The sequence below is a fragment of the Oncorhynchus gorbuscha genome, linkage group LG12, assembly GCF_021184085.1.
Source record: "Oncorhynchus gorbuscha isolate QuinsamMale2020 ecotype Even-year linkage group LG12, OgorEven_v1.0, whole genome shotgun sequence".
Taxonomy (NCBI): domain Eukaryota; kingdom Metazoa; phylum Chordata; class Actinopteri; order Salmoniformes; family Salmonidae; genus Oncorhynchus; species Oncorhynchus gorbuscha.
In genome coordinates this window covers 26654954-26680549 of record NC_060184.1, presented here as the reverse complement: position 1 = coordinate 26680549, position 25596 = coordinate 26654954, and the positions used below count along the sequence as shown (strand labels likewise).

The 25596-nt window shown below is 45.1% G+C and overlaps 1 protein-coding gene across 3 annotated transcripts; it reads left to right on the top strand.

Annotated features, from left to right (window-relative positions):
• The first annotated feature begins 22 nt into the window (after positions 1-22).
• On the top strand, positions 23-25574 carry LOC123990792 (CAD protein-like). Of its 3 annotated transcripts, XM_046291666.1 has the most exons (44): positions 23-451; positions 1342-1481; positions 1608-1737; positions 1869-2011; positions 2227-2368; positions 2595-2766; positions 3272-3457; positions 3588-3697; positions 3785-3927; positions 4057-4188; positions 4386-4619; positions 4785-5006; positions 7862-8050; positions 8186-8310; positions 8411-8544; positions 8694-8806; positions 8889-9139; positions 9486-9732; positions 9816-9914; positions 10143-10367; positions 10712-10894; positions 11074-11292; positions 11463-11630; positions 11992-12174; positions 12268-12372; positions 12531-12776; positions 13174-13255; positions 13425-13591; positions 13761-13925; positions 14024-14155; positions 14531-14732; positions 14874-15064; positions 15227-15460; positions 15584-15722; positions 15888-15929; positions 18827-18883; positions 19324-19511; positions 19702-19776; positions 23601-23813; positions 24007-24132; positions 24311-24466; positions 24613-24714; positions 24793-24887; positions 25020-25574. In XM_046291666.1, the coding sequence occupies exons 1-44, from the start codon at positions 370-372 to the stop codon at positions 25117-25119; spliced, it is 6789 nt and encodes a 2262-aa protein (XP_046147622.1). In that variant the 5' UTR covers positions 23-369; the 3' UTR covers positions 25120-25574. The 3 variants fall into 3 exon arrangements, with proteins under 3 accessions (XP_046147622.1, XP_046147624.1, XP_046147625.1); XM_046291668.1 differs by lacking the exon at positions 15888-15929; XM_046291669.1 differs by lacking the exons at positions 15888-15929; positions 18827-18883.
• Positions 25575-25596: the final 22 nt, after the last annotated feature.

Below are 25596 nucleotides of genomic sequence, written 5' to 3'. Positions count from 1 at the left end.
TGCTTACGCTCGTTTTTACGCTCTATGTAACCACGGCGAGGACGCTGAAAAAGTTCCACACTGCAAAGGCGGCGTGCTGAGCAGTGTGGATCCAACGTTCAGCCTTCGAAATACAACATTTCGACGCATTTAACGCTTTCTTTTGTTTGAAAATAACATAATTTGTCTTAGTTTTAACATTAATTATCATTCTTTTTTTTTTGCTCTTGCATCCTCATTAGCATCTGACCAACGTGTTTCACGTGGGCAAGCATTGCGGAACTGAAGCATCCATCAGACCAAAAAGCTGATTATTGCTTTCCATAATTGAATAAAAAATTGCGTTCATTCTGCACAATTACAGTATTGACATTTTTTTATTTGAAAAAAATGGCAACCCTGATTTTAGAAGATGGGACCACCTTCAAGGGACGTCTTTTCGGGGCAAATGCGTCGGTGTCTGGTGAAGTTGGTAAGTCGTATTTTATGAGAAGGCAAATTGGCCCATTGATTCGCAACATCTGTATAACTAGCTCAGTTTAATATAATGATATCTTTTATATTCTGACTGATAGCTATATGTTACCCACAAAGTCAAATTGTATAGCTAAAAGCAGCTCTTCACCCAACCGTCTTCGGTTCCGCGCGAAATGTTCGAGTTTCCCCTTTGGTGCGGTCTTTACAGCGTGTCTTCCCATGCAGAACATACTATTTGACGAGTTGTCACGTGGTCCTTGTTTTTTTTTTGCGCAATGATGTGACATTAAGATTGTGTCCTGTATTTTAAACCTTTATTCAGAAATTTGAATTACACCCAACATTTAAGCAATTGTCTGAGAATGGTGCTGGACCATCTGACGTAAAAGAAAAGGGGACAGTTAGATGAAGAAGGTTTAAATAAGGGTTAGAATCCATGCATTCCACATGATTGCGAAAATCACAGGGCCCTACCATGACCTATTGACTTATTCCTTCAGCCCTATTTCGGTCTGTGGCGCAACTCTGTTTGACCTATTTATGAACATGTTTCGCCTATGCCCTATAAAGTATTTGTTGCTGTACCATGTCCCATACATTGTAATGCTTATGTATTCAGCATCCATTTAGATTGTAAGATCCATTTCTCATTAGAATTACTGAAAAATTGGTTAATTAGATGTTATGCTCCCCTACAAATTAAGTTTAGTTTAGCCAATAAGGCTTTTGCTGAAGTGCAAATGTCTAAAGTTCCAGTATCATCACCTTTCTCATCACCTTTCTAAATGTGCCAATCCTGAAATGTAGCACTTTTCACTGATGTACACTTTGCTATGAAAACTGGAAAGTTGACATGATGATTCCAGATGATTGTTTGTTTTGCAGTGTTCCAGACAGGCATGGTGGGCTACCCAGAAGCCCTGACTGACCCGTCCTACAGGTGTCAGATTCTCACCCTCACCTACCCTCTGCAGGGCAACTATGGCATACCCCAGGATGAGGAAGGTGACTTTGGACTCAGCAAGGTGGGTGGAGTTGGCTGTTGGGATGCTTCACAGAAGCGTCCCAACATAAATAATAGGTGGAGAAAATAAATATATTGACCCCAAGCGCCTGTTTGACTGTAATGTTCTATTCTGTTTTCCCCTCAGTGGTTTGAGTCTTCTAAGATCCACGCTGCAGCTCTCATCGTCGGAGAGGTCTCCCAGAACCCCAGCCACTGGAGCTCAGCCATGTCTCTGGACCAGTGGCTCAAAGAGCAGGGCATCCCCGGCCTAGAGGGTCAGTAGAGTTATCATTCGGTACATCCTGGTACTGGATCAAATGTTGTCTGAATCTGTTTTGATGTGGTGCTGTTTGCAGTAGTGTCTACAATAGAGGTTGTAGTTGATGCTCTTGCTTTGATACTGTAGGAGTTGACACCCGCAGTCTGACCAAGAAGATCCGTGAGAAGGGAACCATGCTGGGGAAGCTTGTTGTGGACGGAACGTCGGAGGCCAACGTTCCATTTGACAACCCTGACCAGAGGAACCTGGTCAAGGAGGTGTCCATGAAGGTAAGGCAGTGCTGTTTTAAGTATGGTCCCGTCATACTTTTTTGTATGTGTGTTTAGATCTTAAAACGTCCTCAATCGAATGCCAGTGGTTTTGTGTGGATTACATAACGCTGATCACGTTCCAAGTCTGTGAAAAGTCGAATGTTTTGTCTCTCACCACAGTAGATAAGCAGAGGCTTATCAGAACTAATACGTGCCCTGTCTGTGTTGAGCAGGAGCCCCTGGTGTTCAACCCCAGTGGTACTGTCAGGATCACAGCAGTAGACTGTGGCATTAAGTACAACCAGATCCGCTGCCTGTGTCAGAGAGGGGCCTGTGTCACTGTGGTGCCCTGGGATCACCCACTGGACAGCACAGGTTAGTCACAGCACTGGGTTTTATATATGATTCACAGAGACACTGTACCATCACTCCCTGTTCCCTTGTTTTCCCTCTTCTCTCACCTGCCTTGATCTTTACCTTGGAGCTTCTGACCTGCAAAGTTGTGTTTCAGCCATTCAATTATGAAATTCTATTGCATGTGCAATAGTTAGTATTGTAATATTTGTTGTGGCGATGCTGACAAAGATGTGGTCCTTTTCAGATTTTGATGGGCTATTCATAAGCAACGGCCCTGGTGACCCCCAGTTCTGTAAGGAGACCATAAACAACGTGAGGAAGGTGGTGTGTGTGGATAACCCCAAGCCTGTGTTTGGAATCTGCCTGGGCCACCAGCTTCTCTCCCTTGTCATCGGAGCAAAAACCTACAAAATGAAGTTTGTACAGAGTACTAAATCTTAGTTGTGATTGGTGTCACTCTCTCTCTGCCTCAGCTCTTAAGTTCTGCTTACTTTCTTTGTTTTGCTTCAATGAGGACAGCCAGTGGTGGTGGCTATTGGTGCTGTTATTTGGCCACCTCAATGTCAGTGCTTCCCAGGGCCCCTCTTTATTCATCTGGGAGCATTCTGGTGTGAAATGAGCTTTTCTGCTTAGCGCAGCAGCCTAGTGCATTGCTGAGGTGCTGGAAAGGCCTGGTTTGTTTTGGTAAGACTCCTGGGATTGTTACTTTGTTAGCGTTCTGTTTGTCCAAGGCCAGATGAGATGCCAGCTTCCTTTTGTCCCTCTGGAATGTTTGGCCATGCAGCTGTACAGTCAGTGGTTGGGAACAGAACAGTTCACCGGGTTAATAGTAAGACCTTTGCAGTGTTTATGTGTCAAGTAAGGATTCTGTAGAATATAGGCCATTAAAGAATAGAATTAGACTAAAACAACTGTTTTTAGGTATGGAAATCGTGGCCATAACCAGCCCTGCATCCACAAGGGCACGGATCGCTGTTTCATCACATCTCAGAACCATGGCTTTGCTGTGGACCCTCTCACCCTGCCTCAGGGCTGGGATGTGCTCTTCACCAACGCCAATGACCAGACCAGTGAGGGCATTGTGCACAACACCAAACACCTTTTCAGGTACAACTACAAACTCTTGTGCTGCTTCCAGCCTTTCAACTTGTTTCATTGGAAAAAATGGTAGTCAACTAAATGACCCTCCATGATACAGGAAGTTGATAACCAGATATTTTTTTACCTGTCATTTCAGTGTCCAGTTCCACCCAGAGCACATGGCAGGCCCCACTGACCTGGTCAGTCTGTTTGATGTGTTTCTGGACACGGTTAGAGACCACAAGGAGGGCAGGAGTGGCAAACCAGGTTAGATGTGCGTTCATCTCCTCAACCCTCCTTACCTCTGTATTCCAGTTATAGGCTATAGTAACGGCCCTTTCTCCCTCCCTGCAGTGAAGCAGAGACTGACGGAGCGCCTGACCTACCCTGGGTCTCCCAAGCCGGAAGAGTTTGTTCGGCCACGCAAGGTCCTGATCCTGGGCTCTGGGGGCCTATCCATCGGACAGGCTGGGGAGTTTGATTACTCTGGCTCTCAGGTGAGACAAACTGCCAACACCAGTGAAGACTAACAGCTAATACAATGAGCTGTATAATTCAGTGTTGGCTCGCTCTAATTTAACAGTACTTGAACTAATCAGACAGTCGTCTATGTCCACCCCTCCAAGGCCATAAAAGCATTGAAGGAGGAGAACATTCAGACTGTGCTCATCAACCCCAACATCGCCACGGTTCAGACCTCCAAGGGACTGGCTGACAAGGTTTACTTCCTACCTCTCACCCCGGAGTACGTCACTGAGGTAAGGAAGGACATTGCTCCCTGCGCTGCCATCCAGTCATTTCAGATGAGTGCTCAGCAGAGCGTGTGCATTAAAACGCTCATATACTCAGAACTGATAGTAGAGAAGGAGCCAGTTTGTCCCACAAGTTGTCATTGATATTTGGTCATTCAGTCAATTAGTGAGAACTGACCATCTGCCCAATTTCCTCTGTCCAGGTGATAAAGAATGAGCGTCCAGACGGGGTCCTCCTGACCTTCGGGGGGCAGACTGCTCTGAACTGTGGGGTGGAGCTGACCAAAAGAGGTGTCCTGGAGAAGTATGCAGTGCGTGTGCTGGGGACACCAGTGGCCTCCATCGAAATGACTGAGGACAGGAAGATCTTTGTGGAGAAGATGGAGGAGATCAGTGAACACGTGGCACCCAGCGAGGCTGCGCTGACTGTGGAGCAGGTAAGGAGAGGGGCTTGGGACAAATGTCTCACTCCCTCACACACACATTGACCCATACTGAAACTATACTATTATTTTCTTGATTGTCACTTTATTAGTGGATTAGAACTATCTTAATGTTTGACTACTGTGGGCTTTTGCTGTGTATTTTATTCTGTGTTGTAGGCGGTGGTGGCTGCAGAGCGTCTAGGCTACCCTGTCCTGGTGCGCTCTGCCTTTGCCCTGGGCGGACTGGGCTCTGGCTTCGCCAATAACAGTGAGGAGTTGATCTCTCTGGTGACCTCTGCCTTCGCCCACACCTCCCAGGTCCTAGTGGACAAGTCCCTGAAGGGCTGGAAGGAGATCGAGTATGAAGTGGTCAGAGACTCCTACGACAACTGTATTACCGTAAGTAGAGGGACGATACTATGCATTCGACTGTATTAAGGATCATTTTAAGAAAGCATATATTACTATGTAAGTACCATGTTATTATGCATTTGACTGTATTACAGCTATAGATTATACATAGTAGTTTGTGTGAAATCAAATCAAATTTGATTTGTCACATACACATGGTTAGCAGATGTTAATTGCGAGTGTAGCGAAATGCTTGTGCTTCTAGTTCCGACAATGCAGTAATAACCAACAAGTAATCTAACTAACAATTCCAAAACTGTCTTATACACACAAGTGTAGGGGGATAAAGAATATGTACATAAAGATATATGAATGAGTGATGGTACAGAGCGGCATAGGCAAGATACAGTAGATGGTATCGAGTACAGTATATACATATGAGATGAGTATGTAAACAAAGTGGCATAGTTAAAGTGGCTAGTGATGCATGTATTGCATAAAGATGCAGTAGATGATATAGAGTACAGTATATATGGATACATATGAGATGAATAATGTAGGGTATGTAAACATTATATTAGGTAGCATTGTTTAAAGTGGCTAGTGATATATTTTACATAATTTCCCATCAGTTCCCATTATTAAAGTGGTTGGAGTTGAGTCAGTGTTTGCAGCAGCCACTCAATGTTAGTGGTGGCTGTTTAACAGTCTGATGGCCTTGAGATAGAAGCTGTTTTTCAGTCTCTCGGTCCCAGCTTTGATGCACCTGTACTGACCTCGCCTTCTGGATGATAGCGGGGTGAACAGGCAGTAGCTCGGGTGGTTGTTGTCCTTGATGATCTTTATGGCCTTCCTGTAACATCGGGTGGTGTAGGTGTCCTGGAGGGCAGGTAGTTTGCCCCCGGTGATGCGTTGTGCAGACCTCCCTACCCTCTGGAGAGCCTTACGGTTGTGGGCGGAGCAGTTGCCGTACCAGGCGGTGATACAGCCCGCCAGGATGCTCTCGATTGTGCATCTGTAGAAGTTTGAGTGCTTTTGGTGAAAAGCTGAATTTCTTCAGCCTCCTGAGGTTGAAGAGGCGCTGCTGCGCCTTCTTCACGATGTAGTCTGTGTGGGTGGACCAATTCAGTTTGTCTGTGATGTGTATGCCGAGGAACTTAGAACTTGCTACCCTCTCCACTACTGTTCCATCCATGTGGATAGGGGGGTGTTCCCTCTGCTGTTTCCTGAAGTCCACAATCATCTCCTTAGTTTTGTTGACATTGAGTGTGAGGTTATTTTCCTGACACCACACTCCGAGGGCCCTCACCACCTCCCTGTAGGCCGTCTCGTCGTTGTTGGTAAGCCTACCACTGTTGTGTCGTCCGCAAACTTGATGATTGAGTTGGAGGCGTGCGTGGCCACGCAGTCGTGGGTGAACAGGGAGTACACGAGAGGGCTCAGAACGCACCCTTGTGGGGCCCCAGTGTTGAGGATCAGCGGGGTGGAGATGTTGTTGCCTACCCTCACCACCTGGGGGCGGCCCGTCAGGAAGTCCAGTACCCAGTTGCACAGGGCGGGGTCGAGACCCAGGGTCTCGCGCTTGATGACGAGCTTGGAGGGTACTATGGTGTTAAATGCCGATCTGTAGTCAATGAACAGCATTCTCACATAGGTATTCCTCTTGTCCAGATGGGTTAGGGCAGTGTGGTTGAGATTGCATCGTCTGTGGACCTATTTGGGCGGTAAGCAAATTGGAGTGGGTCTTAGGGTGTCAGGTAGGGTGGAGGTGATATGGTCCTTGACTAGTCTCTCAAAGCACTTCATGATGACGGAAGTGAGTGCTACGGGAGGTAGTCGTTTAGCTCAGTTACCTTAGCTTTCTTGGGAACAGGAACAATGGTGGCCCTCTTGAAGCATGTGGGAACAACCGACTGGGATAGGGATTTATTGAATATGTCCGTAAACACACCAACCAGCTGGTCTGCGCATGCTCTGAGGGCGCGGCTGGGGATGCCGTCTGGGCCTGCAGCCTTGCGAGGGTTAACACGTTTAAATGTTTTACTCACCTCGGCTGCAGTGAAGGAGAGGCCGCATGTTTTGGTTGCAGGCCATGTCAGTGGCACTCTATTGTCCTCAAAGAGTGCAAAAAAGTTATTTAGTCTGCCTGGGAGCAAAACCTCCTGGTCCGTGATGGGGCTGGTTTTCTTTTTGTAATCCGTGATTGACTGTAGACCCTGCCACATACCTCTTGTTTCTGAGCCGTTGAATTGAGATTCTACTTTGTCTATACTGACGCTTAGCTTGTTTGATTGCCTTGCGGAGGGAATAGCTACACTGTTTGCATTCGGTCATGTTTCCGGTCACCTTGCCCTGATTAAAAGCAGTGGTTCGCGCTTTCAGTTTCACGCGAATGCTGCCATCAATCCACGGTTTCTGGTTTGGGAATGTTTTAATCGTTGCTATGGGAACGACATCTTCAAAGCACGTTCTAATGAACTCGCACACCGAATCAGCGTATTCGTCAATGTTGTCTGACGCAATACGAAACATATCCCAGTCCACGTGATGGAAGCACTCTTGGAGTGTGGAATCAGATTGGTCGGACCAGCGTTGGACAGACCTCAGCGTGGGAGCTTCTTGTTTTAGATTCTGTCTGTAGGCAGGGATCAACAAAATGGAGTCGAGGTCAGCTTTTCCGAAAGGAGGGTGTCCAGAGCTGAGCGCCGAGACAGATGGGCATTCACCTCAATGATGTAGTACTGGAGCACAGAAACACCCATTTAGATTGCTATACGGAATAAATATTATTGTAAAAATATCATAACATGCTTGTTATGGGATGACCTTGAAGCCTCCTTATCAATGGAGATGCAAGATCGATTGTGATTAAAGTGTTGTGTGTGTGTGCATTTGTGCTGTAGGTATGTAACATGGAGAACATTGACCCTCTGGGTATCCACACTGGGGAGTCGATCGTGGTGGCGCCCAGTCAGACGCTCAACGACTACGAGTACAACATGTTGAGGGACACCGCCATTAAGGTCATCCGACACCTGGGCATCGTGGGAGAGTGTAACATCCAGTACGCCCTCAACCCAGAGTCTGAACAGGTAATAGTCCATACTGACATTGTGAATCATTTTCTGAGAGTTTATACTAGTGTTAAACCTCTGAAGCATGTTATGATATTTTTACAATAATATTTATTCCGTATAGCAATCTAAATGGGTGTTTCTGTGCTCCAGTACTACATCATTGAGGTGAATGCCCGTCTGTCTCGGAGCTCAGCTCTGGCCAGTAAAGCTACAGGATATCCTCTGGCCTATGTGGCTGCCAAGCTGGGACTGGGCATCCCTCTACCTGTCCTCAAGTGAGTTTGGATTAAAGTCGGGTTAAGAATTTAATTTGTGGATTTATCTACTAATACCAAGGTTCTAACTGGTCATGGTAATGATTCTGCTCTTGTCCAGGAACTCTGTGACCAACCAGACCACGGCTAACTTTGAGCCCAGTCTGGACTACTGTGTGGTGAAGGTCCCTCGCTGGGATCTCAGCAAGTTCCTCCGTGTCAGCACCAAGATAGGCAGCTCCATGAAGAGCGTGGGTAAGAGGATGAGCACTGATGTGTTTATTAATCTGATTTGGGAGCAGCACAGTGTTTTATCTATAGAGGCAGATGATTCTACCACTTAGTGGCATTGCAGGTTTACACTAAGGAATTTGTTGATTTAATCTACTTGTCTGACCTTGCAGGAGAGGTGATGGCAATCGGCCGCAGCTTTGAGGAAGCCTTCCAGAAGGCTCTACGGATGGTGGATGAGAACTGTGTGGGCTTTGACCACACCATCAAACCAGTGTCTGACGAGGTAAGCTCAGTCGGCACATTTTTCCCTCTTGGCTTCCTTTTTATGTGAACTGTTCAGACATGACGTTCCTTTGGTCTTACAGGAGCTGCAGACCCCGACAGACAAGCGTATCTTTGTGCTGGCGGCTGCTCTGAGGGCGGGCTACACAGTGGACCGCCTGTACGACCTGACCAAGATCGACCGCTGGTTTCTCCACAAGATGAAGAACATCGCGGACCATGAGAAGGTGCTGGAGTCGTACAACCAGGACGAGAGCGCCATGCCTCTGGAGGTGATGAGGAAAGCCAAGCAACTGGGCTTCTCAGACAAACAGATCGCCCTGGCTGTGCAGAGGTAAGGTACTGTGTTGTCAGAATGGTAGCCTGCTATTCGCACGCGTTTCAAAACATTAATAGTGGAGTCTGTTACATGAAGAAAATCTCATATATAACCTATAAAAAGTGGGATCAAGATTGCTGTTGACAAAACTTGACTTGATTTTTCAGTGATGATACAATGGCGAGTCGGGACGCAGTTGGTCTCTGGGGGTCATGTTCTGTGTGTCTAGGTTCAGTTCCCTTAAGCATTGTGTTCTTCAGTTGACGACATCAAGGCATTTGTCTGAGAAGGGCTTGATTGATTTGAAATGTCTGTTTTTAAAATTAACTTGTCTGACCTTTAACCCTGCAACTCTCTCCAGCACGGAGCTGGCGATGAGGAAGCTGCGACGTGATTGGTGCATCTTGCCGGTGGTGAAGCAGATCGACACTGTGGCAGCAGAGTGGCCGGCCCAGACCAACTACCTGTACCTGACCTATAACGGAACAGAGAGCGACCTGGGCTTCAGCGAGCCCCATGTAATGGTGATCGGCTCCGGCGTTTACCGCATTGGCAGCAGTGTGGAGTTTGACTGGTGTGCTGTGGGCTGCATCATGGAACTCAGGAAGGTATGACTATTTATACTTTTTACGCAAGAGCTCTCATTATTATTATTATGTTGATAATGACATGATTTGCTGTCCCCCCCAAGATGGGCTATAAAACCATCATGGTGAACTATAACCCAGAGACTGTCAGCACAGACTACGACATGTGTGACCGTCTCTACTTCGATGAGATCTCCTTTGAGGTAAGAATGCTCAACTGATGGCATGGTCCTAACTCACTTTCTTTCAAACATTTTATTTTGTAGTATGTCTTCATACAATATATATCAATCTCCAAAATTCAAAGGTCCTAACTTACTTGATCTAATGCTTTTATCTCATAAACAAAGGACCTCAACACCTCCATACCCTATTTAATGCATGGTATTATGCATGAACATGTAGCTCCATTGTCTCCTCCCTTCCTCCAGGTTGTTATGGACATCTATGAGATGGAGAACCCAGAGGGAGTAATCCTGTCCATGGGGGGCCAGCTGCCCAACAACATCGCCATGTCCCTCCACAGGCAGCAGTGTCGCATCCTGGGCACCTCCCCGGAGTTCATCGACTCTGCTGAGAACAGGTTCAAGTTCTCCCGTATGCTGGACACCATCGGCATCAGCCAGCCCCTGTGGAAGGAACTCACAGCGATTGAGGTAAGCACAGAATGTTAAGTTCATGTTTTAAGTATCCCTGTGTTTCTGTTATTGTGGGGCTATCACTCAGTCAAGAGTGCGCCTGCACAGGGAGTCTTGTTGTTGATGGACCTAGCCTTGAGTGTAATGGCTACCTGTTAGTGTGTTCATACGGTATAGTAAACTTTGTGAAACTGGAACCTTGTCGTTGTGTCATTTCGAGTTAACACAGAACACTGCTTCTCATCTGTTTGAATTTCAAACCAGTCATGAAGATGCCTTGTTTGTTGAGCAATGCTATTGTTTTGATCTCAAGTTAGATGGAAATTGTGAATTTGATGTAATATTGTATCCTCCCCTCCCAGTCGGCCATGAAGTTCTGTGAGACCGTGGGCTACCCGTGTCTGGTGCGTCCCTCCTACGTTCTGAGCGGAGCAGCCATGAACGTGGCGTACACTGACAGCGACCTGGAGAAGTACCTGAGCAGCGCTGTGGCCGTGTCCAAGGAATACCCTGTGGTAATCTCCAAGTTCATCCAGGAGGCCAAGGTATGACTCGGTAATTGCTTGACTACACAGATTGCAATGCCCTACTGCTTTGTCATTAAAATGATAATTCACTTAAATATAAATGACATTTTATTTTTAATGTGTAAAAAAAGTAGACAACCTTTTTAAATATCCAGTGAGCCTCTAGTTTGGACCTGACTGGTGTCTCTGTGTTTCAGGAGATAGACGTGGATGCGGTGGCATGTGACGGTGTGGTGATGGCCATCGCCGTGTCAGAGCATGTGGAAAACGCTGGGGTGCACTCTGGGGACGCCACCCTGGTCACACCCGCCCAGGATATCAACCAGAAGACCATGGAGCGCATCAAGATGATCGTCCACGCCATCGGTCAGGAGCTGCAGGTCACCGGGCCCTTCAACCTGCAACTCATCGCTAAGGTAGTCTTTCTAAAGGATGTTTTGGAGTTTCAAATCAGAGGTTGACGATCAATAACAAGTCAAACCGATAATCAACCACAACGAGTCAATCAAGTTTTCTGGTCCCTGCGGGATTTCCAATGGCTGGCCACCTGTTGCCTTAAATTGCAACGAGTGTGTTTTCTGGACAGGATGACCAGCTGAAGGTGATCGAGTGCAACGTCCGAGTCTCCCGCTCCTTCCCGTTTGTCTCGAAGACACTGGGAGTGGATCTGGTCGCCCTGGCAACACGTGTCATCATGGGAGAAGAGGTGGAGCCTGTGGGCCTGATGAAAGGAGTGGGCATCGTGGGCGTCAAGGTAAAGGCGCAGACAAGTCTACAACCATTAAATACCCAGGCTTTAATTACCTCCACTAGTGACTTTCAACAATAGTCTTACGGGGTCCAGATTTGCAGAAGGTTATTTGCAGGGAGCTAGACATTTTCTCTTAACCAGTATAAAAAATAATGCACAAACACAATTATCTTAAAGCACTTTTATTAAAATGTTGCTGTAAGTTCATTTTAAGTGTTTTAAGACTAGCCTAATTCAGTGCAAACAATTGTTTAAATAATGGAACACATTTGTACTTAAAACAGTTGACCTGCATCTACTTTCCTGTCTGTTTTACTTGCACAGCTTAATCTTTTGTGTCTCTCGCACGCTGTCTCTCTCTCAGGTCCCCCAGTTCTCGTTCTCTCGTCTGGCTGGGGCTGATGTGGTTCTGGGGGTAGAGATGACCAGCACTGGGGAGGTGGCCTGTTTTGGAGAGAACAGATATGAGGCCTACCTGAAGGCCATGCTCAGCACAGGCTTCAAGATCCCCAAGAAGAACATTTTGCTCTCCATCGGCAGTTATAAGGTGACTACAATGACATGTATGCATCTATTGCTAATTTTCATGGAAATTCATTTTGAGGCTAGCGCTACATAAATGTTCCTTGTCTGTTTGTAGAACAAGAGTGAGCTACTGCCTACTGTACAGGCTCTGGAGAGTCTAGGGTATGACCTGTATGCCAGTCTGGGGACTGCTGACTTCTACACTGAGCATGGAGTCAAGGTACATCACATCTAGTCTAAATGGGAGCGTATCCACTTCTCAACAAAGTACATTTAAAAAAAAAAACCCTTTACATAATTTCCAGGAAAGATTGAGCAATTTTCAGTTTACATTTTGTAGTTACTTCCTGAATTAAACTGAAGCCCCTCGCCCTTCAGGTGATGGCAGTGGACTGGCCGTTTGAGGAAGAGGAGAGCGACTGCCCCAACAAGGACAAGCAGAGGAACATCTTGGAATACCTGGAGGACCACCACTTTGACATGGTCATCAACCTCTCCATGAGGAACTCTGGAGGCCGACGCCTCTCCTCCTTTGTAACCAAGGGTTACCGCACCCGCCGCATGGCCATCGACTACTCAGTCCCCCTCATCATTGACATCAAGTGCACCAAGCTATTTTTCCAGGTAGATTCGTTTTTTATTTCACCTATATTTAACCAGGTGGGCCAGTTGAGAACAAGTTCTCATTTACAACTGCGACCTGGCCTAGATAATGCAAAGCAGTGCTACAAAAACAAAGAGATACACAGTCAATAACACAATAGAAAATATATGTACAGTGTGCAAATGTAGAAGAGTAGAAAGTTAAGGCAATCAATAGGCCATAGAGGCGAAATAATTACTATTTAGCATTAAAACTGGAGTGATAGATGTGCAGATGTGCAAGTAGAGATACTGAAGTGAAAAAGAGAAACAATATGCGGATGAGGTAATTTTGTGTGATGAGATGTTAGTCTTTTTTTTGCGCTTGCGATGATTGATTGACTATCCTGATTGAATTGTGTGCTGCTGTGATTTGTAGGCGCTGCGTCTGGTTGGAGGCTTTCCGCCCGTCAAGACTCACGTGGACTGTATGACGTCACAGAAGTTGATTCGCCTGCCTGGTAAGCAGTAAAGCACCTTAAGCTAGGGCTGTGACTAAAAAATGGCTGTTAACTTAAAAAACAATCCCCCTGCTTTCTTCCTGTATTCAGGAAATACATGATGGCTACTTCAGTCAAGCTGTGGAACTGCAGGGTTTCTAAACAGTTCTAATTGAGTCTCCTCTGCCAGGTCTGATAGATGTGCACGTCCACCTGCGGGAGCCGGGTGCCACTCACAAGGAAGACTTCTCCTCGGGCACAGCGGCTGCCCTAGCAGGGGGCATCACCATGGTGTGTGCCATGCCCAACACGGCACCCGCCATCATCGACCTCAGCTCTCTCACCATGGTCCAGAAGGTAATGAGAGCATACATGGTCATTTAAGACATTCGCCATTGAATATTACAAATAAGTATGTTTCAGACATGAAATGATGCCTGTTTTTTATTTTTGTTTTTTTTTATCGACCAATGCAGTACTTAAAGGTTTACTCACTCACTGTTGATCCAATGTTTTGTCCGCTCAGCTTGCCAAGGCAGGGTGTCGCTGTGACTATGCCCTCTATGTCGGGGCGGCTTCAGACAATGCTGCTGTCTTACCATCCATTGCCAGCTCCGTCGCTGGGCTGAAGATGTATCTGAACGACACCTACTCCACTCTGAAGATGGACAATGTCTCCGTTTGGATGGAAGTAGGAGACTAGTCAACTGACTGAATGACGTCTTTGATTGATATCATTCGCAAGTGTTTCTGTTGATCTGAACAGTACTTTCTCTTTCTGTGAACTAGCACTTTGAGAAATGGCCCAAGAACCTACCAATCGTGGCTCACGCAGAGAAGCAGACGGTGGCAGCCATCTTGATGGTGGCCCAGCTCTACCAGAGAGCTGTTCATATCTGCCATGTGGCCAAGAAGGAGGAGGTAAGATGGCCACCTGGAACATCACATGCATACAGATGAAGCACTGCTTTGGCTTTGTGGCCCCTTCATAGTCTCCAGAGGGAATGAGGTGTCAACCAAGGCATACAGTAAGTAACCTTTTTAGTTGTAGTTTTTTGGAAGGAGTCATCACCGATTCCTTTCATTTAAGATCAACTGCAAGACCCCACAGTAGTAAGTACAAGACAAAGGATATAGCACTGCTCTTATGTTCTAAAATGAGACTTTGCCTACAGAAGTGTGATCTATGCCATTTGAAATTATTCATTATGAGCCAGAAACACACCAGAACAGACACAGGATAGTATGTAATTAATTTGCTGAGTAATAGTTGGCATCTATTCCATCCTTCCCCAGATTCTGATCATCCGCGTGGCCAAGCAGAAAGGCATCCAGGTGACGTGTGAGGTGGCGCCCCATCACCTCTTCCTGTGTGAGGAGAACGTGGCGGACATCGGGGACGGCCGGGCGCAGGTACGCCCCATGCTGGGAACCCGGGAGGACATGGAGGCCCTCTGGGAACACATGGATATCATTGACTGCTTCGCAACCGACCACGGTGAGGGAGGGCTCCATTAACCCCTACCTTCAACATACTGCTTCAGTTTTTTTAGATATTTTTTTATATTACTCAACTTGTAACTATGTTGGCATACAACAGCCTTGATAATATTTCTGTATGTTTCTGTATGTTTTACAGCCCCCCATTCAGTGGAGGAAAAGAACTCCGAGAAGCCCCCCCCAGGCTACCCTGGCCTGGAGACCATGCTGCCTCTCCTCCTCACCGCCGTCAGCGACGGGCGCCTCACCGTCGACGATATCATCAAGCGCTTGTACGACAACCCCCGCAAGATCTTCTCCCTGCCCGCACAGGACAACACTTATGTAGAGGTAGCTACAGACACACGGCAATAGATGCTTTTCCATGTAAATTGGTCATCATGGCAAGGATTTATTCTCCTTGGGTTACCACATTGAAATACAAAGAGGGGTTGAAGGGACTGGCTTTTCAAGACTATTCTTGATGTCTAAAGACCTGCTGTCTCCCACCAGGTGGACCTGGAGCAGGAGTGGGTCATCCCCAAACACATGCAGTTCACCAAGTCCAAGTGGACGCCTTTCGAGGGCATGAAGGTGAAGGGCAAGGTCCGCAGAGTGGTTCTTAGAGGAGAGGTGGCCTACATCGACGGACAGGTGCTGGTCCCTCCTGGTTATGGAGAGGATGTGAAGACATGGCCTGCACCCATCCCCACCCAGACCCCTGAGCCGGTGAAAGAAGTCCAACCGGTACAGTCCCACCCATTTCCGTTCTGCCCTTTCACACAAGTGTGCTGATATTCAACCTACAGTTATGTGATGTAGCATACTAGCAGGCATTGGCCGTGACCGGCATTGGCTATTGTGTGGTAGACCCCAGAGCACCCGCGGCTGACCTCGCCGTGTGAGGGCATCCGTACCCGCGCACCGAGCCCTCGCCGCTCCGCTGGGGATGGCCGCTACATGCTCCCACCCCGTATCCACAGGTCGTCTGACCCGGGCGTTACACCAGGTACTACTACTCCCACAACCCCTTCTCTCCCCCAGAGCCTGGTTGTCACTTAACTGAAGTTGCCTCAATAGTTTGTCTTACACAGCTGAGCGCCTGCTTGTTGTGGCAAAGTGCTTTGTGAATGTCTGTTTCAATAAATTGGATATTCACTGTGTCCATCTACAGGTTTTAGGACAATACACACAAAATGGCGCTTGGATTTCGTTGGTAAACCTTTGAGTCTGCATCTACGAACCTACTGATCATGTGATTAAGCGCACTGTATATAGTGTTTTATGATAAAGCAAATCATTTGCGTTTCTCTACTGTAGGCAGCATGGTCAATTAGTACTAAGAGGAGTACATTTGCTTATTTTTAAATGAGAGGTCTAAATAAACTCAGCAAAAAAATAAACGTCCCTTTTTCAGGAACCTGTCTTTCAAAGATAATTTGTAAAAATCCAAATAACTTCAGACTTCACCCATCCCGTTAGCGGGATCATTTTTGTCAGCAACCGCTGAATAGCATAGCGCAACAGTCAAAAATATTACTAAAAAAAATCATATTCATGAAATCACAAGTGCAATATTCCAAAACGCAGCTTAGCCTTTTGTTAATCCATCTGTCGTCTCAGATTTTGAAATTATGCTTTACAGCGAAAGCAATCCAAGCGTTTGTAAGTTTATTGATAGCATAGCATAACATGTACACCTAGCATCAGGAAGCTTGGTCACAAATCAGAAAAGCAATCAAATTAATCGTTTACCTTTGACCTTCGGTTGTTTTCACTCACGAGACAACAAATGTTCCTTTTGTTCCATAAAGATTTTATACCCAAAATACCTCCGTTTGTCACGTTATGTTCAGAAATCCACAGGAATGAGCGATCACGACAACGCAGACGTATATTCCAAATAATATCCATAATGTCCACAAACATGTCAAATATTTTTTACAATCAATCCTCATGTTGTTTTTAAAATATATATTTGATAATATATCAACAGAGTGGTTTTCAATAACTGTGGGAGGAACAATGGCTGCTTTACTCAGTTGCCCAAAAACTCACTCTGAGAGCCCCCACCTATCCACTTACGCAATGTGATCCTTCACACTCATTTTTCAAAATAAAAGCCTGGAACTATGTCTAAAGACTGACACCTTAGGGAAGCCATAGAAAAAGGAATCAGGTTGGTCTCCCTTTAAATAGAGGATAGGCTTGCATAGGGACAGAGGTTTCAAAATAAGAGGCACTTCCTGATTGGATTTTCCTCTGCTTTCGCCTGCAATATCAGTTATGTTATACTCAGACAATATTTTGACAGATTTGGAAACTTTAGTGTTTTCTATGCTAATCTGACAAGTATATGCATATTCTAGTTTCTGGGGCTGAGAAATAGGCAGTTTCAAATGATTGTTTTTTAGCCAAAAACAAACATACTGCCCCCTACACGCAAAAGGTTAAACACTGTTTCCCATGCTTGTTCAATGACCCATAAACAAGTAATGAACATGCACCTGTGGAACAGTCATTACGACACTAACAGTTTACAGATGGTACGCAATTAAGGTTACAGTTATGAAAACTTAGGCCTCTATAGTGTTTAGTTTCTACTGACTCTGAAAAACACAAAGATGCCCAGGGTCCCTGCTCATCAGCGTGCTGCAAGGAGGCGTGAGGATTGCAGATGTGGCCAGGGCAATAAATTGCAATGTCCGTACTGTGAGATGCCTGAGACAAGACAGACAGCTGATCGTCCTCGCAATGGCAGACCACGTGTAACACCTGCACAGGATCTTAACATCTGAACATCACACCTGCGGGACAGGTACAGGATGGCAACAACTGCCCGAGTTACACCAGGAACGTACAATCCCTCCATCAGTGCCCAGACTGTCTGCAATAGGCTGAGAGAGGCTGGACTGAGGACTTGTAGGCCTGTTGTAAGGCAGGTCCTCACCAGACATCTCCGGCAACAACGTTGCCTGTGGGTACAAACCCACCTTCGCTGGACCAGACAGGACTGGCAAAAAGTGCTCTTCACTGACGATTCATGGTTTTGTCTCACCAGGGGTGATGGTCGGATTTGCGTTTATCGTCAAGGGAAATGACCGTCACATAGAGGCCTGTACTCTAGAGCAGGATTGAGGTGGTGTGTCACAGCATCATCGGACTGAGCTTGTCATTGCAGGGAATCTCAATGCTGTGTGTTACAGGAAAGACATCCTCCTCCCTCATGTGGTACCCTTCCTGCAGGCTCATCCTGACATGACCCTCCAGCATGACAATGCCACCACCCATACTGCTCATTCTGTGCGTGATTTCCTGCAAGACAGGAATGTCCGTGTTCTGTCATGGCCAGCAAAGAGCCTGGATCTCAATCCCATTGAGCACGTCTGGGACCTGTTGTATTGGAGGGTGAGGGCTAGGGCCATTCCCTCCAGAAATGTCCAGGAACTTGCAGGTGCCTTGGTGGAAGACTGGGGTAACATCTCACAGCAAGAACTGGCAAATCTGGTGTAGTCCATGAGGAGGAGATGCACTGTAGTACTTAATGCAGCTGATGGCCACACTAGATAGTGACTGTTACTTTTGATTTTGACCCCCCTCCCTTTGTTCAGGGACACATTATTCCATTTCTGTTAGTCACGACTGTGGAACTTGTTCAGTTTGTCTGTTGACTCTTATGTTCATACAAATATTTACACATGTTGAGCTTGCTGAACGTTAACGCAGTTGACAGTGAGAGGACCTTTTTTTGCTGAGTTTATATTGGTCCACCTACAGCTCTCTGATGCTTAAGATCTTTTAGTTCGGCCATTTGCTATGCTCTTTCTTCACCCATTAACAAGACACTTCACACACAGCCACTATCGGATGATTTCAGTTTGAAATTAATGATGAGTTGTTGATTTACGTTAGATTCATGTCACTGTCTTTGTAAGAAACAATGGCCAGATGAAATTATGCTCAATGCCACAATCTCAAACGTATTAATAACCCAAATGATATTAGCGTTTCATGTCAGTATACTGGCTAATTGCTATAGTATTGTCTAAATGACTAGTTTTATATCGTCTCTCTAACACTTGTGTTCTAACTCTGTCATAATATTCTAAACAGCTGAAGATTCAAGGGAAAGAGCATTAAGAAGAGCATTTGAAGAAGATTTAAGAGAAGGTTTGAAGCTTGTTTTAGTGCAGCTCTGCTGTTATGCCTAATACTAACCTCTTGTCTAGATGTGCCATCTTTGCAGCTGTTTAGTGTAATTCTGGCAATGCATTCCAATGGAGTTATACTGGTAGTTTCTTTGGTGGACACTTGTATTGCATTGCATGATTGGTTGTAGAGGTTGTCATTTACATTCCTTCCAATTAGTTGCTGCACTATCATGTCGCTTTGCTTGGAGCGGACTGCTTTCCTAACGCTTGGACCATTTCGAAAGGAAAAAGGGACAAACTTGCTTTGAAATATGGTATAATCAGTGCTTATGTTGGTCACGCATCAGGAAATGGAAACGACTGCAGTCCTTTTAGGAGATGCTGCTGAACTAACTAATATTAACACACGTTAGATTTCTCCTGTGGTATTTGAAGTGTTTGCTGTTTCTCTGTTCCCAGAGATGGCCCCCGCAGCTGGGGATGGCTCCAGCCATCCCCCTCCCCTGGCCAGGGTCCTGTCCCCCCGGGCTGAGGCAGGGTTGGGGGTAGCGGTAGGGCAGACCCTGACACACCTCCAGACCTCCCCCCTACTGCACCCCCTAGTGGGACAACACGTCCTCTCTGTCAGGCAGTTCAGCAAGGAACAGGTACTCCACATAAATGGCTAGGGAAAGATTTACTGAAGTACATATGTGCTTTTATGTTTATGGAAATTGTAAAATATTTTGTCTTAATATATTTTTCATTATGGTGGACCCCAGTAAGACTAGCTGTTGCTAATGGGGATCCTAATACAGCGAATGGGGAAAACAAATCTAAAATTTGTATCTATTTCAGATTTCTCACTTGTTTAATGTGGCCCATACTCTTCGCCTGATGATTCAGAAAGAGAGAACCCTGGACATCCTGAAAGTAAGAGTTTTTTTTCAAACTCTAATGTAAAGAATGACCGTGCGGTAATACTTAGGGATGTATCGATTTTACTGGTGCACATTTTTGTTTCAAATTTGGGGGGAATACGACTGCATTGGTCTGCGGACCCCAAACCAATCCAAATGTAGCACGCATCGGTCAGGAAGTCAATTCAAACACTGATTCAGAATCGCTGATCGCTGAGTTTTACTCATATTTAGTGCTGTGGCAATTTTGTCAGACTGTTATTGTCATGCAAAAGTCTGCCATTAATTTACATGAACATGTTTAGCCTCCACACATGCAAGCCGTTGCCTGCCTTTGGAACTACATTATTTAGTGTATATTAAAATCTTGTTCAACATCACAATAAATCCATTATTTATGTTAGTCGGGTCTAAAGAAACATTGAGACGAAGAAAAAGTATTTCAGGAGAACAGAATATGAGTTGGCCTACTGTAGGCCGATGCTCCATGCTATAGGCGCTAGACGTGTTCATTTAGCTGACAAGATAAGCTGAAGTCCTGTGCCATGATTTTTATAGTAAGAACAATTTAATTTGACTGAATAAGATATAGATATTTTTCCCTGTTAGAGAACAACTTCATATGTGCAGTTGCTATCTTGAGCATGAAAGTGATAATTTGAAACGGGTCCTAAATACTAGATTTAGAGTTATTTGGCACCTTCAGTTGTGAATGATACAAACATTAAAGTCTTAGAAATCAAAACACACATGGGCTGCATGGTGCGACTGTAGGCTATTGATCTGAGAAGGTAGCAAAAAAAGCTTTCGCTCTGTTTCTTGCTTCAGGCTGCCCAGCTGTTCTCTCAGGGGATCATATTTTCACTCATCAGACTATTCTCAATTTAATCTGGTCTGTACTATGTACAATTTGATTTAGATTGGCACATTTTCAAATAGGAGCATGTGCTAAATATTAGAGCACTTATTCATTCTACGCATCAACTACCTTTGAGGAACAATCTCTCACTGCCCCAACAAGTGATATTCCACCCGAACTCTGTATTAGGATATTTCAAATAAAATACAAAGCCTACAATTAGTGACTAACTGTAAGCCACCCTGCACAATCGATGAACCAACCACATCGCCTCGGGCTTTACGTTCTCTCCCAGACTCATTGATAGACATTTGGAGTCTTGCATAAGGTAACCGGTATGTCGAGCATGGGTTACACAGTCCACACTCAATGGTCATTACTGACATTTGTTTAATTTTGTAGTATAGGCTAGACCAATTATGTAGCAAAGACCTCTTAAATCAGTTTTGTTTTGATTATCTGCCATACCTAATGTGGTAGGCTATTTATTGTATAACATTTTAATTCTGTTTTTTGGTCGGGGTTTGGGCTCATAAGCCTATGCAGAAGCTCTAAGCATGTGGGTGTGTTTGAATTAATCATCACCTTAGAAATTGCTGTCCATTTCGTTGTTAGGCTTTAATTAAAACAACATCCATGTTTTATACTGTTTCAACCTCCAAATTGATCAGTGAGTTGAGTTTTTTTTTAAACTACGATAGGCTTACTGTTCTGATTGATTTTCATTTTTAGAGGGACAATAGAGCCCTGAGTACCAGCATTCGGACCGGATGATCGTAGGCATTTTGAGGACTACCAAAGCATGTCCAGAGTGCATAAAAGGAGATTACCATGAATTTTATTGTGGCCATAACACAGTCACTGCAACAGCCCTACTCATCTCTTTCTACTTTCATGAAGATACCTCGTCTTTTGTGTGTCCTCTCCTTCAGTGTCGAACTAAGCATGTACGTTGCCTTCAGAAAGTATTCACTCCACTTGTTCCACATTTTGTTGTTTAAATCCGGAATTTAAAATGGAGTCATTTAGATTTTTTGTTTTGTTTGTTACTGGCCTACACACAATGCACCATGTCAAAGTGGAATGATATTCTGTAACATTTTTACACATTAGTTAAATATTCAACTGAACTGTTTTGATTCCATAAGTATTCAACTCCTTTGTTATGGCAAGACCAAGTTCAGGGGTAAAAATGTGCTTAACTAGTCATAAGTTGCATGGACTCGTTCTATGTGCATTAAGTGATTTTTGCGTGACTACCTCATCTCTGTACCCCACACATACAATTATCTGTAAGGTCCCTCAGTCGAGCAGTGAATTTCAAACACGGATTCAGCCATAAAGACAAGAGAGATTTTCCAATGCCTCGCAAAGAATGGTAGAGGGGTACCTATTTATTTTTTTTGAAAGCAGGCATAGAATATCCTTCCACAACACTAACCCAATTGACAGAATGAAAAGGAAACCTGTACAGAATAAAAACTATTCCAAAACATGCATCCAGTTTGCAACAAGGCACTAAAGGTAATACTGCAAAAAATTGTGGCAAAAATGTACTTTTTACCCAGAATACAAAGTGTTATTTTGGGGCAAATACTACACATTGAGTACCCCTCCATATTTTCAAGCATAATGGTGGCTGCATCATGTTATGGGTATGCTTGTAATCGTTAAGGACTAGGGAGTTTTTTAGGATAAAGAAACGTTAAAGTTAAATCGGCTTTCAAACCAACACTGGGAGATTTAATTCACCATTCAGCAGGACAATAACCTACAACACAAGGCCAAATATACACTGGAGTTGTATACCAAGAAGAAAGTGAATGTTCTTGAGTGGAAGTTACAGTTTGGACTTGAATCTGCATGAAACTGGTTGTCTAGCAATGATCAACAACCAATTTTACAGAGCTTGAAGAATTTGGATAAGAATAATGGGCAAATGCTTGCCACTCCATGTGTGGAGAAAGCGCTTACAGACTTATCCAGAAAGACTCGCTGCTGTAATTGCTGCCAAAGGTGCTTCTACAAGTATTGCATCAGGGGTGTGTGAACTTGTGTAAGTGAGAGATTTCACTTTCAATAAATGAGCAAACGTATAAAAAATAATCATCATTTACTGTCAACAACGTATACGAGATGCACTTCAGCCCAGCTTGAAACAAAGGGAAAATCGGGTGCTCGACTGAGGGACTTGAAAATCAGAGCCTTGAAGGCAATTCATCCCAAAAAACGTAAGCCTGTTTGCTTGCTTGTCCCGTCAATAAATGTATTGGATTCATGCAGCAACGGTGCTCCTTTTTTCTTTATTCTCTCGGATAATCACCAGGTGAAGTATTCTGGGGTAAGGAATGTTTTAGGTTTCACTGTCACAATCCGAATCGCTCCAACTCGTTTCACACTAAAACGTATCGGAGACCATGTATCTAGATGGCTGTTGAATCGTCTTGAAAGGGAAATGTGTACATTCCTAGTAATACTCAGAAGAGCTGTGATTTGTCACAGTAGAAATTGCAGGAGAGAAACTCATTTCAGAGTAGCCAGTTGGGCCGTTCCATAAAGCCCATTTGTCACCCAGGGTTTGAATCATCAGCAGGACCTCAACAGGAAGCATAAACTAAGTTCTGATTTCTCTCTTGGTTCTCTCGCCCTTGGAGTGCGATGAGCCATTGTCCTTCAGATGAAACGCATAGGAGCAGGTGTGCTGTTTAAAAATAAATCTACCAGTCCCATTCGAAATGACATCACATGGTACTTGACATCATTAAATCCAGACAACAATACAAGCAACACCTGCCACCTGTTTGTGTCTATGCCTAAAGATCACATAGAACTAGTTTTTCCACTTGGGTCAGTAAATCTCTGTTGTAAGAATATGAAAATGCTCTGTGTGCCCTGAAATGCCTGAATACTGAGCTCAGAGAAATGTTGTACACGCGTCTGTTATTTGTCTTAGACCCCTGTGTGTGTTACTCTCTCAGGGTAAGGTGATGGCGTCCATGTTCTACGAGGTCAGCACGCGCACCAGCAGCTCATTTGCGGCGGCCATGCAGCGTCTGGGCGGCTCTGTGGTCCATTTCTGCGAGGCCACCTCCTCGTCGCAGAAGGGTGAATCTCTGGCCGACTCAGTCCAGACCATGAGCTGCTATGCTGACGTCCTGGTGCTCCGACACCCCACGCCAGGGGCTGTAGAGGTGAGCAGCGGTGTCTGTTCGCCATTTTACAACTTCACTTAAACTTGCCCTGTCATGTTCATTAGGCAAGATGTTCTGAGAAAACACTTTAAAACCACAGTGGTACCACCTAAACACTGAGCATATCTCTTGTATCAGTTATTGAGTGAGAAGCTGCACTTTCTGTATCTGACATGTTTATCTCCAACTGTAGTCTGCAGCGAGGCATTGCCGGAAGCCAGTGATCAACGCTGGGGACGGGGTCGGGGAGCACCCCACTCAGGCCCTGCTGGATGTGTTTACCATCAGAGAGGAGCTGGGAACGGTCAACGGCATGACGGTGAGAAGAGCCCTCAAACCTCTGCTTTTTATGTTCTGACAGTGTTTTTATATGAAACGGAACTAAGATCTGGAACCTGACTGGGTATTTTCATTTCTAATAAGCTGCTCCTTGGTGACAGCACCCCTGCCTGGTAAGTTAACATAGCCAATGTCCCGACTGGTCTCTGTCTCTGTAGATCACCATGGTAGGAGACCTGAAGCACGGACGCACTGTGCATTCCTTGGCCAGGCTGCTCACCCAGTACAGGATCACTCTGCGCTACGTTGCCCCAAAGAACCTGCACATGCCCTCCGAGATCATCGACTTTGTGGCCTCCAAAGGCATCAAGCAGGTGGGTGGATCACAGGGGCCATTTTGGGGAAGAACCGATGTCTCTGAATCAAAAATGTCAATGGCACGGACTTCTAGTATGTAGGTGTCCTTTTCGCACGGTATGCACTACATAAAGCACTAAACTGTGTCCTTGTGGCTGTGCAGGAAGAGTTTGAGAGCATCGAGGAGGCACTGCCTGACACTGACGTGCTCTACATTACCAGGATCCAGAAGGAGAGGTTTTCCTCAGAGGAAGAGTACAAAGCGGTAAGGATGGGGTTTCACTAACCTGTGAGGCTGGCCTTAGTGTTTGATCAGTGCTAAAGGACATGTGTTTTCATCCAGTGCTTCGGTCAGTTCATCCTTACCCCACACATCATGACTGGAGCCAAGAGGAAGATGGTGGTGATGCATCCTCTACCGAGAGTCAATGAGATCAGGTACGGATGTTCCCTGAGATTACAATGCAGCTCTTCATTATTTCTCCTTTGATTCACTAATGTTTGCAAATTCTAGTTAATGAATTAAGTGGGATGATTTAGCGTCATGTTTACTTTCTCTCTCTCTTGCAGTGCGGAAGTGGACACAGATCCTCGTGCTGCCTACTTCCGGCAGGCTGAGAACGGCATGTACATCCGCATGGCCCTCCTGGCCACAGTGATGGGTAGATGAGGGGTGTGTGTGTGTAGAGTGGACACGCCACTGTTAGGACCACAAAACCAACCGGGACCATTTGAGAAATCGATAATAATCTAATTGCTCCAACAGTCTATACAGTCACGTTTGGTGTGTACTCTTGAACCCTGTTTTTTTGCCATGGTTTTTTTTTTTGCCTCCCAGATTGAATTTGTATTGTCAGTTAACAACAATTAGTTTTGACTGTTACATGTATTGTCATCATTCTGAGTACAATTTGAGAAACATGTTTCATAGAACCAATATCAATATGTAGTTTATAGAATAGTTTATTTCTGTGTCACTGTTGACGAGTCATCTGGTTTTATTGTATGGGGAAAAGGAATACAGACTGCTCATCAGAAGGTGGAACCATTGCAGAACATCCTTTTTATGCTAATTGTTATGCTGATTGTGCTTTATAAATAATATAATAAAATGTCAACTTTCAAGGGTTTTGTACATGAGTTTATT